General features: G+C 37.7%; 1 protein-coding gene across 1 annotated transcript; it reads right to left on the reverse strand.

Annotated features, from left to right (window-relative positions):
• Positions 1 to 3,418: 3,418 nt before the first annotated feature.
• LOC139885285 (coumaroyl-CoA:anthocyanidin 3-O-glucoside-6''-O-coumaroyltransferase 2-like) lies at positions 3,419 to 4,654 on the reverse strand. The gene has a single exon (XM_071869207.1). The coding sequence runs from the start codon at positions 4,652 to 4,654 to the stop codon at positions 3,419 to 3,421; it is 1,236 nt and encodes a 411-aa protein (XP_071725308.1).
• Between the last annotated feature and the right edge of the window lie 9,143 nt (positions 4,655 to 13,797).

Consider the following 13,797-nt stretch of genomic DNA (forward strand, 5'->3'; position numbering starts at 1 on the left):
TGACTAATATGGAGTGGGGTTGGCTTTTTTTGATGTTATGAGGGTTGATGCTTTATCCAGTGTTTGGCATGTAGGATAATGTTTTCCTTATCCGCCGACTATCAGGTCATTGGCGGATTGACTAATATGGAGTGGGGTTGGCTTTTTTGATGTTATGAGTGGGGTTGGCTTATTAACTTATCCGGTGTTGCTCTGATTTGCGAAAATAGTACAATTACAAGCATGTCCTCAGTCAATTTTTATAATTCCATTAGATGCCCCCATTTTGTATTCGTCGATCTGAAAGAAAACCTTTCTTCTCCGAGACAAATCTTCCTCTCCTCCACGACAAACTCGAGTTCTCATCTGGCTCCGGCTCCGACACCGTCGCTTCTCTCCCGGTCGGTCGTGGGTCGCCTCTCTTCAACGGTTGCCAATCGCTCGCCAGTCTAGCTCGCCGCTCACGCTCGATCGTCGACTTCTAATTCTTCTTCTCCATGTCGCTGCAAGTCTCACTCGCCGCTCCAGCCATCATCTCTGTCTCCGTTCCCGTTCCGTCGACCTCTAATCAATCGGCGGCTAAAAAATTGAAGGTAATTCGATTATAAAGCTCGTGGTGTTAGGGATAGAAATTGGGACTTTTTGAAATTGAGCTTAGGGTTGTTCAATATATAGAAGATTGTGTAACTTTTTAGGGTTGAATTGGTTGATTCTTGTTTCAATTTGTTGTAAATTCGATTTCCCAGATCAACTTTCATGACTCTGGTCTCTGGCAAAGCAATTCAAAACAATAACAACTGATGATGTTAATTACATGACTCTTGCAAAGCAAGCGAAAAATCAAATGGGAGGAGGAGGAGGAGACCATTAATGGTGGATTTCTTTTGATTGGTGCGTTGTCTTCTTTGTGTTACATTTTGTAAATTTTACAATGTCCCTCGTTTAAGTACTGCAAACCTCAGATCGAAACTGGGGTTTGTCTTTTTCTTGGCTCATTTTTATTGGATTATTTGTTTTTATCCGTCTCGAGATTTGTCTTGCTCAAGGTCTCTTGTATGCTTGTCTTGTGATTGTCTTTCGGAAGCTTTGTAGTTTAGGTACTTATTTCTAGTGTACTGAAATAATCAATTCCTGGTGAAAAATTGTTGGGTTATCTCATTTCTATTATATGTAGTATATACCAGATAATGTCTGCTCAGATTTTTCATACGAACATCTTATCGTCACTGTTGCTTCATTTTGTCGGTGTAGAGCTAAAGTGATCAGTCATTAGCATCAGTTTGGAAATGAGTAATGAAGTAGCTAAGTGATCAGTCATAGTGTTACTTTTTAGTCTCAGCCTTAGATGGTTGTTTGATCTATCCAATTTTATAGTATCTCATTTGGAAACAACTAATGATATTACTTTGTTTCTTCTATGTATCAGGCATTCGAGTTGCTTCTGTCGACAATCATGAAATCTAGATGCTTGATTGCTTTCTACTATGGTGGACAAAAGATTTGGATGCTGAGAGAAGATATATTGGTTACGGGGTCCATGCTTTATTGGAAGGCGTGAAGGCTTCAAGTTTTAAGCAAGCATACTCTTTGCCAGGGCACATTCGAGATCCTCCTCCGAATGGATATATGTGTACGCCAGAATGAAGCTGTTGTTTCCTTCTCCATATCTTGAAGGATCAAACCTTTCCGGCTCTGGGAAATACTTGGATTCATATTTGTGCTACTCACTGTCCAATATATTTGGAAAAATAAATGTAATTGACTATGAATATATTCCTATAAGGTAGCTTCATTCGGCTGGATGAGATCATGAATCTATTTATTGCCTTCCATCCTTTAGAAGTTGTGTATCCGGCACATGAGAAATCCGTTAACGCCTCTCGGAAACGTGGAAGATTGTGGATTTGTATGACTTCACTTGTTTTTATTTGTATGGAATTTTACATTTCATGTTTTAAGACTTCAATTTTTGAATCAGATTCTCAAAAATAAATAAATTTATTTGAGTCAGAATTTTGTGCTGCTGAATATGAATATTGCATGATTTTAAATTAGGTTAACTTATAAATTTATGTCTTTGATCATTGTTTTTACTTTTTTATCATGACAATGAGTTGGTTAAAATGGTTTGAAAACAATAATTATATTTATAAATGAAGTATTGAAGCTTAGTTTGCAATTCTCGTTTGATCAACAGCATTGTTTTAGTCAGGAGGAAATTTTAGTAATTAATAGCTTATCCTGCTCGTCTTATCCTGTCGAATCTAAATATATAATAACATAATTTTATTTTAATCACTATTCATATCTTTATCATATTTTTTATCCTATCAATATGAAATAAATCCTAATGGAACTACCAAGACTCGTCAGAGATTTTTTAGACAGCACTTCTATTTCCAAGAGTCGCAGAGGATTTTTTGGACCGCACTTCTATTTCTTTTTTAATTAATCTCTAGAATGAAATTCAGTGTCGGATAATTGGAAAATGAATCACAAAAATTATAATAGTCAAAATTAAAATTCAATAAATTGAATAGTCAATTTGAAATATAAAGTGAAGTCTTTTTTTCTTTTTCTTTTTTTAATAAAATTGTACTACTACATTCTTGAAGTTTATGGAAGAAAAATGACTAGCAAAAAATTTGCCAACTCTGTATATTCCATGCCAAAACTCATAATGGGTGATAGTCACAAAAAGGTACATAAACAACCAAATTGATTTGTTATTTCAGCAGCTAGGAGAGCTAGGGAAAATATTTTTTTGTTCTACAAATTGTATCTACATTAATGAGTTATAGGAATACTGAATCAAATCAAATGTTGATGATCTTAAATTTGGTTCAGTTACTACATAAAAAACATTTTCATCATACTTCTGCAGAAATTTTCTATTATCAAACGTCCAACATATAATATTCAAGAATATTCTTAATATTGAAAAGAAGCTAGAACATCAAAATATTTAACAAGACAATGATATATATTCCGAAGCCATTGTATTACATCAACATTAAACATCCAATTAACATACCATACTGTCTACAATACAAAACATTAAATATCGATTAAAATCTCACATTACATAATCTCAACTTCTACTCGCTCTAATTGCTGGACTGGAGCAACTCTGGTCGGACATAATCGGCATCTGCTGGAATGGAGATCAGCTGCGCACAAACCTCAATGGCCTGTGCACGGAATCAAAGAGGAAGTTGCTGATCAGATCATGGTTAAGTGGAGCACCTTCCTTGATCCCAATCTTGCCGTCATCGAGCAGTTGTCCATCATGAAGGAGACCTCCACGAGCATAAGGAAACAGAAGAAATTAAATTAACTGTACTATGTACTAACTTGAAACAAATTAATTCAAAGAAATTAAGACTACAACTAGCTAGTATAGTAATAAGGGAACAGAAGAGTCTGGCTGAATTATTATTCATAAGAATGATTTTTTCAAGCCTTGATAAAAGTGTTTAGTAAAAGCATCCATTTCGGCCCTCTTAAGTTCCAACCCAATCTGAATCCCACCTTCATCATCCTTACATCTACGCAAACTTAAAGAATTTAGTGAATCAGAATGAAGTGTGAATGCCTTATTTGGGAACCCCCAGCCAAAATCTTCCCTGTATTGGCCGGCAAATTTAGGAGACCCAAAAACTTCGAATAGCGAAGAAAATTGCTCTTCGTCCGCAGTGACCCACCTTTGTAGCCCTCTCTGGGGTCCTTGCCTCTCGAGTTCTTTTAGGTTGTTTATGATAGCTCTTGCTGCAACAATAAACCCATTATGCCCCACTAGCTCACTTCTATTAGCCACCACATAGGTTGATACTATGCAATTTCCAAAATATGTTGCAGGCAAACCAAGTCTATTGCGACAATTTGTTGGAACGGAAAGACAGCATGCCTTGTCATTGGCATCATCATCACTGCTTTCTTCTAGCGATTTTAACAAGCATACCCATATGAATGAACATGTTACAACAAATGAAGATAAATTATTTAAGAAGCATGAGAAATATTTTTTTAGTTTCTCAATTTGGCTTCGGCTGATCAAAAAAGTTGATCTGACTCTATCTGTGAAAAGGTTATCCATATCACATTCTTCGAAGCTTGAGTAATAATCTTGCCACTTCTGCAACATAAGATGCTCGAGATCATAAGGATCTTCAATTGCTTCTCTGTTAAAAGAAGGTATCAAATGACTGTCAACCACACCATTGGATCGGCAGATCGAGGTCCAGGACTGAAAGAAGTTGTTAAAGGACATCCCATCTGCTACAACATGCCTGGAACCAACGCCAATGCAGATACCCTTATTTGGAAACAGCGTTACTTGGATTGCCTGAAGAGATTCCACACTCGATCCGTCAGGAGACACTTGCGGTGGGGGCAGCCTCGGAGCAAACTGGCGCAAAACACTAACAGGTTTTGTCTCATCGCTTACGAGGTAATCAAAATCATAATCTGAACAATAAGCAACGGTGAAAGAAACAGAATCCCCTTCGGTGAAGAGAACGTACGGCTTTTGTGGTGGCGGAGAGAGGATGAGTTTCGAAGCAAAAGGATAAAATAGTTTTAGAGTTTGCGAGAGAGAAGATATAAGTGAAGGGACGGTTATTTGAGTGAAGTGGTCAAGATTATGGGGGTAAGCGTAGAAGAAGAGTGGTCTCATGGTTTGCCTATGAGTGAGAAATAGCAAACGAAGGTCGAAGAAAGTGAGTGGTTGGACTATTGTAGTTGGTAGGGAGCCTAGTGGGGGAGCGACTTGGAATTCATGAGTAACTTTCCACTTCGTGTGCCATAGCTACCAATGCTTTTTCTTTTTTGATTAGTTAGCAATACATAAATTTCTAATAATAATCTCCTCCTCCTTTATAAGGAAAAAAAAAAAGCAATACCTTTTGATATTTAAAGAAGGAAAGGGATCCAGAAAATATAAAATATCTTAATTCTAAAAAAAAAAAAATCCAAGGTACCAGATTTAAAATTGCACGTGGCTAGTTGCTATTAATAATTCTATAAAAAAAATTAAAAATAGTACGTAGTTGACTAGAGATAGTTTCGGTCCCCATACGGCATAACTCAATAATAAACAGTTAAATATATAAATATGGTTTGAATATAAATGTGAACAGGTATTGTGGTCGTTATTGGGTAGTGGAGAGTAATAGGAATATCGGGAACATTGTTTCCGACTTTACTTAGTATCGGGATTACACACTTAATCAACTCATAATCGGTAACAATGGAAACGAATTACATTACTAAACACATCATTACACAATGATTACACTGCATAATCGGAAACATGGTTCCGGATTTTGGTTCCACACAAAATCGTCACCACCGTTTCCGATTTTGCTTGGTTTGGTTTGTTGTGATTGGCTGATTTTTGGACTACACAAAATCGTCAACATCGTTTCCGATTTTGCTTGGTTTGGTTTGTTGTGATTGGCCGATTTTTATACATAATCGTAAACCATGTTTACGATTTTAGCTTTTTCAAAACCGAAAACAAATTTATCGATTTTGGTTTGTGGCAGTGTATTTGATTGATTGGCTGCGTGGAGGTGTGTCAGTTGACCGTGTCAGTTGACCAGCCGTGTAATTGGCTGTGAAGGAGGTGGTCTTGCTCTGTTTTTGCTGCATAATCGGAAACTGTGTTTTCGGTTTTCGTAGTCAACTCTCCCATCACTTCCGCAATTTCCATTGGCTGTGTAAGGCGGTGGGGCTTGTGAATCGTCCCGTTACATGCAAAATCACCACCTGTCGACGCCCCGTTACATGCAATAGATTTTCTTTGGATAACCTGCCGGTTCCATCTCCTACAAATACCCTTCGTCTCTTTCATTTCTGTATTTATAAGAGAGTCTCCTTCACAATTCTCTTCCTTCACAATTCTCTTCACTACTCTTTCCTTATAATCTCTGTATCACTTTCCTTTCTCTTCCGAAATCACAAGCCTCTGTATAATTTTTCTACACAATTCTTTATATTATTAAGGTATCATTTCTTTTTCTTTCTATATTTTTATTTATGATTTGTAAGTAATTATTACATGGTATTATATTTAATGTATGAATTGAAATTCACGTAGTTATTATATTTTTTTGTTTCGATTAAATTTATTTTAATCAAAATGTTGTATATGGTATGTTTTTCATAAATGATTTTATGAATGTAATATTGATTGTTAAGAGTATGTAATTAGTTGATACATTGTATATGAATTTTTATCATATTTTAATTTTATAGATTGTTACATGTTATTATATTTAATGTATGAATTGAAATTCACGTATTAATTAAATTTTTTTACCGAATTCTTGTTTCGATATTTTCCCATTATATTTCTTTTAATCAAAATTTTGTAAATGATGTATTTTGATAAAATCATTTTATTACTGTAGTATTGATTATTATTATTGATTATTAGGAGTATTTAATTAGTTGATATATTATATATTATATATGGAATTTTGTTTCCTTTAATTATAAATATGTAACTACTGAACGTGTCATGTTTTTTAAATACCTTACGTTAATAGTTCTTATTTATTTTTTGGTTGTATTTCATTCAAATAATAAGTAATATTTATTCTCGTACAGATTATGGAGGCGTCTACATCAGGTGTGGCCCAGAGAACTTCGTGGGTGTTGCAGGGACCTGAACTGGACGGTCTTCTGTGGATGCAGCCCCACCACCGATCTGCTCATATATTTCGCGACGAATCGTTGTACGCCGATGGGTTGACTGTCAAAAGGGCGGATAGGTTTATCTGGGATTTAGTTAGAAGTTTGGAATACTGTCCGGACACCGGTCCGAGGACAAATCGACAGACTTGGGTTTGGGTTGTTCACCAGGATCGGTGGAGTGCATTATGACCATCATTTAATAACGGCGTTGGTTGAGCGGGGGCGCCGGAGACGCACACATTCCACTTCTCCATGGGAGAGGCCACAATTACGTTACAGGACGTGGAGGTCCTGTTAGGCCTACGTGTTGATGGTGATCCAATCACAGGTTCGGATGAGACACCCGAGGATCCTCCAGAATTCTGTCAAAGGTTGTTCGGCTTCATTCCAGAGATAAAAGAAGTCGAAAGTAGCTCTTAACAGCCTGTATGACCACATACTCACATTTAACGAAAATGCCCCGGCCACTCAAATTCAAGCGTTGCAGCGGGCAAGATGCTTCGTCGCCTATTTGCTTGCGACGTGTTTGTTCAATGATAAAAGGAACACACATGTAGATATGTTCCTACTAACTCATATTGAGGACGTACACGCATGTGCCAGTCTTAGTTGGGGCAGCGCCCTTCTCGCTCACACGTACCGCAAATTGTCTGCAGCTGCACAATTTGAGGCTAAAGATATTGACTCATGTGGCCTCCTCATCCAGACATGGGCTTGGGAGAGGATTGCTAGGATCAGACCGAAATTTCGTTATGGTCATGTAGCGCCAAATTGATGGTCTTCCATTGGCCACGAGGTTAGCTTACGCGGATAAGTCATTTCAATTCCTTATCCTTATCATGTTATTATCTCCCAATGCTATAATATAATGTATCGACATGTAATTTCTTTATTAGGTGGAGTAGGTACCTTAAAAAAACACAGGTGGCTAGCCACAGCCTTGTGGCAATCAGGGATCAGCTGTCGTGGTTGGGCCTCGACGATGTAAGCTCCCATCATTCGATCCTTTATTCGTCACTTTAATTACTTGTAGTTCAAAAAATAATTGTATGTCCTTAACTGCCAATTTTAATTTTCCATACCTTTCAGTTCGATTGGACGCCATACGACAATCTCCACCACATACTTCCTGACAGGTGTCGTGCAGGAAGTGATATTTGGGGGTCTGTGACTCTTCTCCATTACTACCATATCGTGGAGCCACACCAACCAGACAGGGTCATGCGGCAGTTTGGATTGGTTGCAGCCTATTCCCGGAGACCCTATTCTTGATCGAGAAACCCAACGTCGTCTGCAAGCGTTGAGGAGGTCATGGAAGAGTAGGAATTGGGCTGAGAGGCATGCCACATACATTGACCGTTGGAACATGCGGGCACATACAGTTGTCCACGGGATAGCTGTCGGGTATCTGACGGTAGAAAATGATTACTTTGAGTGGTATAATAGGAGGACAGTCCACTTCGTTGAAGATCCCGGTCATAGGCGTCGAACGACCGGTTACCGTGGTCACACTTCTGTAGCACGATCCGTGGTACGTATATTTTAATTATATCAATACTATACTGATCTTTTTATTGAATTAAATTCGTAATAAATCTTATTTTATGTTTTTAAAAATTATTTGCAGGTAGGTACGCTTAGGAGTATATTTAGAAGGGGCCAGCGGAATGATGTGTACTCTAATTGGACGGCAGAACAAATAACAGATACGTTTCTGGCTACGGGAACACAGGTATCTGATCCGACAATCGGATTAGATCAGGGATACACACAAGTAGATCCGTCCCAGTCACAGGACTTGCCCCACGCTAGGGAGCGGGCGGGCCACCGCCGGGCCCATCGAGGCGCAGCCGACCATCCTCCTTGTGCCGGAACACCACCTCCTCCGCCACCGGAGGTGGTTTCCGCAGATGCCACATGACCAATCCGCAGCAAGTACATCCCAGGGGTTCGTTGAAGGATTGTCATACGATTTCTTTGCAACAGGTTCACACCCTTCAGTCAATCCTCCGCAATTTTTGGCATATGGTTATTATCCGGCATCTCAAGATGTGTCTGCGCTGCTAGATGACCCACAGTGTCTTTCCCGTCCAATTGAGCGGGATTTTCTTCAAAGCGGGCATCGTCATTCCATGAGTTCTGAGTATCCGGCTGCAAACCTTTTTCCACAGTTTCAAACACCGGTACTCGACGCTACTAACCGTGTTGGTTTCGGAGCTCATACAGTTTCACCAACCGAATTAGGTTATGGATTATATACAAGATCGTCTACACATGCCGAATCAACGTACGAGCCCGAGAGTGACGATAATCCAAATGTGGTAATTCCTGGACAGCGTTATCCAGTGCGTGATAATAGAGGGAACCCCCCTAGATTACGCGGAAGTTGTTCCGATCCTAGACATGCCAGAGGGGGACATGGCCACCATTAGTTAGTTTTTAAAACCGTTCAAATGTATTAGTTATGTTATTTTTTAAAACCGAGCCCGAGAGTGACGATAATCCAAATGTCGATTTTTATCGGTATTATATACATGTTATTTATATTTCATATTAGATTATCCATAAATACTACCAAAATATAATATATAATTTAATATGTATTCCTATATTGTTATTTCATATTAGATTATCCATTATATTTGAAATTGATTATGTTATGGATAACGTGGATTATTAGATCTTGGCATATTATTATTATTATAAGTTATTACTTTATTGTACGTGGAGTCTAATTCATATGTTTTCGATGGAAAGAATGTATAAGGGATTAATCAGTTGCTTCATGCTATTATTGGCTATTTTCATGTTTTTAATTTGCTTCGTTTTTTGTGACTTGTCTCGATTCAAATTGTGATTTTGGATGTACGTATATGATTATGTTTATTTGAAAATGAAAGGCAATTTATATTGAAAGGAACTTGATTAAGAACATAAACATAAACATAATTAACATGAAGACAAATAACATTTATTTATAGGTTTCGTATGAACGGCAATCTTATCAATCGTCATCTTGATGATCATCATCGGAAGATGGATTTCCATGCAATCCATATAGGTCGTAGATCATGTTTGTCGGGACTCTGTCTGATGGGGGTCGACTAATCTTACAGCCAGTGATTTTATGATCGAAACTACCGCACCGACTGCACGAAGGTGGTCTGCGGCCTTTCCTGTTGGCGTAGTCCATTGCTCCTTTTCGTCTTAAAAATCACTTTCCAAAAATTAGTTTCGTTGTTCAACGAAACTCGGATCCTCCAATTGCAATCAATACCGTGACGTCGCTCTACGGAATAGTCATGCTTGCGCGTAAGGCACTCTGCAACCCAGGTTTTCTTGTTACTCTCTTTAACGTAATAGCCTCTTCCCCTTTGGGCAGACCACCTTACTATCGCATCACTAATCTCTTTCTTGCCCTTGCTAAAATTTGTTCCGATCGTTATCGAATTAGGATCACCCGAGTACTTAGCTGGTGGAGGTGTCATGCGGCGATTTGATACGATGTCAGGTCCTTCCATATTGCTATACACGTGATAAGTAGGTCGTTCGTGTGTTACGGCTGGCTAGATGTAATCCTCGTCTTCAGATGTTTCCTCGTCGTCCGAAGTGTCGTATTCCTCGCAGTCTTCTTCCGACTCAATCATAGGGAGTCCGGACAATTCTTCATCGTCACTCTCTACTCCAGTCGTCGTCCTCTTCGTCACAAATGTTTACCCGAGACCTACTTGATTGTACGTCGTTATGGTATCCCAATGTTTCTGCAGAAGTTTGATTTGGAGCGACGGATATGAAGACTTCACGACTAATTGTCGCAATTCGATATATCCACGATAGTGAATCGTTATCATGGATTACTATAGGAGCTTGCCTTTCACCGTTGCCGTCCGTGTATACAAATTGGAGGTACAACTGCACCGAGTCTTCCAGACGAATACCAATACTACTATACATTAATTCTAAAAATTCTTCGTAACCCATCATACGGTCAATTAAACATTGTGAGTCGGCGATACCGTAACACATGAATTTATTATCGACCAACTGCAAAGAATTCTTCCAATACAAATTCAAATAAAGAAAAGACATCTCGCAAACGAATTATTGAATGAAGGGAAGATTCAAATGATTGAAAGACAAATTCGTTCAACAGAGATAGAGATAGGAGGGAATGAAATTTTTTTAAAAGAAAAAGATAGAAAGAAATTGATGTAGCTTCTCGTTTCAGCGGAAGTATTTATATAACAAATGAGAGTAACTAATATTCAATGGATTACAACGAACATTCTATTTCTTTCGACAGATACAACAAACATTCAAAAGTTTCGACAGATATAACAAACATTCAAAAGTTTGTAGCGAACCGTGAAGAATTAAATCTAATTAAATCTACGTAATAATCAATTACATGCGTAATAAAAAAATATGTGGCATAATCCACAACAGTATTGTCGAGGTTGGCGTGGAATAATTGGCTAATTATCATGATAGCGTAATCATAGCGTAATTTTTCTTTTTTTGCACATCAAAATCGGAAACGGTGTTACCGTTTTTGCTTAGAGCAAAATCGGTAACATTGTTAACGTTTTTGCTTAATCATCGGTTAATTATCATGCAAGCCAAGGCGAACCAATTATCATGCAAGCCAAGGCGTAATCATAGCGTAAGTTTTTTTTTTGGACATCAAAATCGGAAACGGTGTTACCGTTTTTGCTTAGAGCAAAATCGGTAACATCGTTAACGTTTTTGCTTAGCGTTTTTGCTTAGAGCAAAATCGGTAACATCGTTAACGTTTTTGCTTAATCATTGGTTAATTATCATACAAGCCAAGGCATAATCGGTAACAACGTTGCCGATTTTGTTTAATTATACTTAATTATAGCATAATCGGTAACAACGTTACCGATTTTGGTTAATTACGCATGATTAAGCGCTTTAATCCATAATCGGAAACCATGTTTTCGATTACTCTATTTCCGTTTACCGTTCCGTTTCAAACACTAAGACTGTAGCGCGCTCCAATAATAAATATATCGGGATTAATTAAATACAGGCTTAATGTACATCTGACGACACTCAAATCTTTTATAAGAGAAATTTTCACGTTAGTTCATACGTCTTTTTATAGTGAATTAATTAATACGTTAAAGATTTGTTTTGGAGATTTGTTATGGTGGTGTTAATTCATAAGTGTGGTGACCGAACATTCAAGTTTAGATTTGTTTAGACGGTTTTTAATTTTGAAAAATTTGATATCATCATAAAGTTTATTTTGTCGAAACAATTCCGGATATGTATAATGTTTGGCGCCGCCTCCGTTGGTGGTTGTCGGATTTTGAAATTTTTTATGTTTTGGATGCTTGTGTCTTTTTTTATAAGTCAACATATAATATTTTGCTTATATGGATTTGACTGAGCTACTTAACAGAGAACTGTGCCACGTTGACAGTATTTGACGAAATATATGATTTTGTTAGAAAGACTAATGGAATTGTATAAAAGCATTAGCTGAAAATCGCGAGGTTGTAGTTTGTTGGTTTTGAAAATTTTGACATACCAAAAGTGTTATTATTTTTAAAATGATGAGTTATTAATTAGACACAATCAAATCAAATATTGGAGATCTTAAATTTGGTTACATTTTCTACCCAACTACTACATCCGTCCCTAATTAATTTACATAAAAAAAAATGACATTTAATTAGGACAGAAATAATAATAAAAGATAAAAGTAATAAAGTGCCTAAAAATGCTTTGTTCCATTTTTACTATTTTGTAAAGTAATATATAATTTATTTTGCAAACCCAACCTTTTACATAAAATTAATATTGCATAATAAGGTCTTGCATGATGTTCATGGCAGAAACGGGCAAACTCAAAACAGCAACAATGCCTTTGTTGTTTTCTTCTTGGCCGCCATAAGGAGTAAGCAATGCGTTTTCTGGGGACAACATGCATGGTCCAAACTGGGTGGCCTGCCCCCATCCAAAATCTGCAGACGTCCTGAAAGGAATCCTTGTCAGGAAGTTATGATCGTAGTGGCCATTAAAGAAAGACGTGGCCGTTCCTTTCTCTCAAATGAATCTATAAATGACTGGATATACTCGTGATCAACACCTTTAACAGCATCTCGCACCATCTTCACTGCGGACGAAAATGGCTTTTCAGTCAATTCAGCAGCAGAGCAACGACATTCTGCATATGCGATCGCATTCCCAAAGTACCCTTTGGGCAATTCTAACCTGGCTCTGAAATCAACTGGGAAAAGAATCCTAGTTACTTGATCAGGGTTCATCTTCATTGCCATGCTTTTTAACCTCCAAAGTAAAGCTGCAAGTACTGTAAAGTTTGTGACTACCTCCGATCCTGCACAATCCTTCATGGCTAGGTTCTTTAATTTTGCGAGCTTTGCAGCATCGAAGGTAAATGCTTCGGTCAGCGTTTTTTTCTTCTTTGTAGAGTCGTTCTAGATTTGAAATGTCAATGATATTAATACTATCTACTTTGTAGTTGATCCAACATGGTGGTTGTCGCGGTTTGATTAAACTTCTATCGAGAAAAGGTTTAGTGGTCAGTGGTAGACATCCTTTGGCTGCTGTTTCAGCCCAAGAATTCACAAACTCTTTTCCAGCTATGCCATCCACCATGGAATGGTTGATCGACAAGCCTAAAACAAAGTCTCCACCTTCGAATCTTGTAACCTAGATAAAATTAGGAATGAGAAGCATATGTTGCAAATTTCATTGGCAATTGGGGAAAACTGAGATTTTACCCTCACTGTTTCGAGATGACGAGGATTTACCCCCTTATACCCTAATTGTTTCAAAATGTTAAAACATTATACCCTTACATAGTTAAATCGTGCCAGATGATAGATTATGATCAGAAACAAGATACAAGCTGTTCAACAAAACAGAGGATTTGTGTTTATCAATTTCCACCGGAATCAGAAGGTATGGATCTAGGATCTAATTTTTGGATGGTCAAGAAGAACTTTAAAATATGGTCACTCAAACGAAACTTTTTGATTGGATACATTATTCGAATTTATCAAACTTCTAATCTCATGAAAAGTCGAGCAAGAATAAGGCAGAAACGTATGAAATCCGTCCCTGGGA

Source organism: Rutidosis leptorrhynchoides, unplaced genomic scaffold (assembly GCF_046630445.1).
Source record: "Rutidosis leptorrhynchoides isolate AG116_Rl617_1_P2 unplaced genomic scaffold, CSIRO_AGI_Rlap_v1 contig93, whole genome shotgun sequence".
NCBI classification, from domain to species: domain Eukaryota; kingdom Viridiplantae; phylum Streptophyta; class Magnoliopsida; order Asterales; family Asteraceae; genus Rutidosis; species Rutidosis leptorrhynchoides.

What these genes read in the sequence shown, in the direction of transcription:
- LOC139885285 (XM_071869207.1), bottom strand. Translation starts at nt 4,654, where the DNA reads ATGAGACCACTCTTCTTCTACGCTTACCCCCATAATCTTGACCACTTC.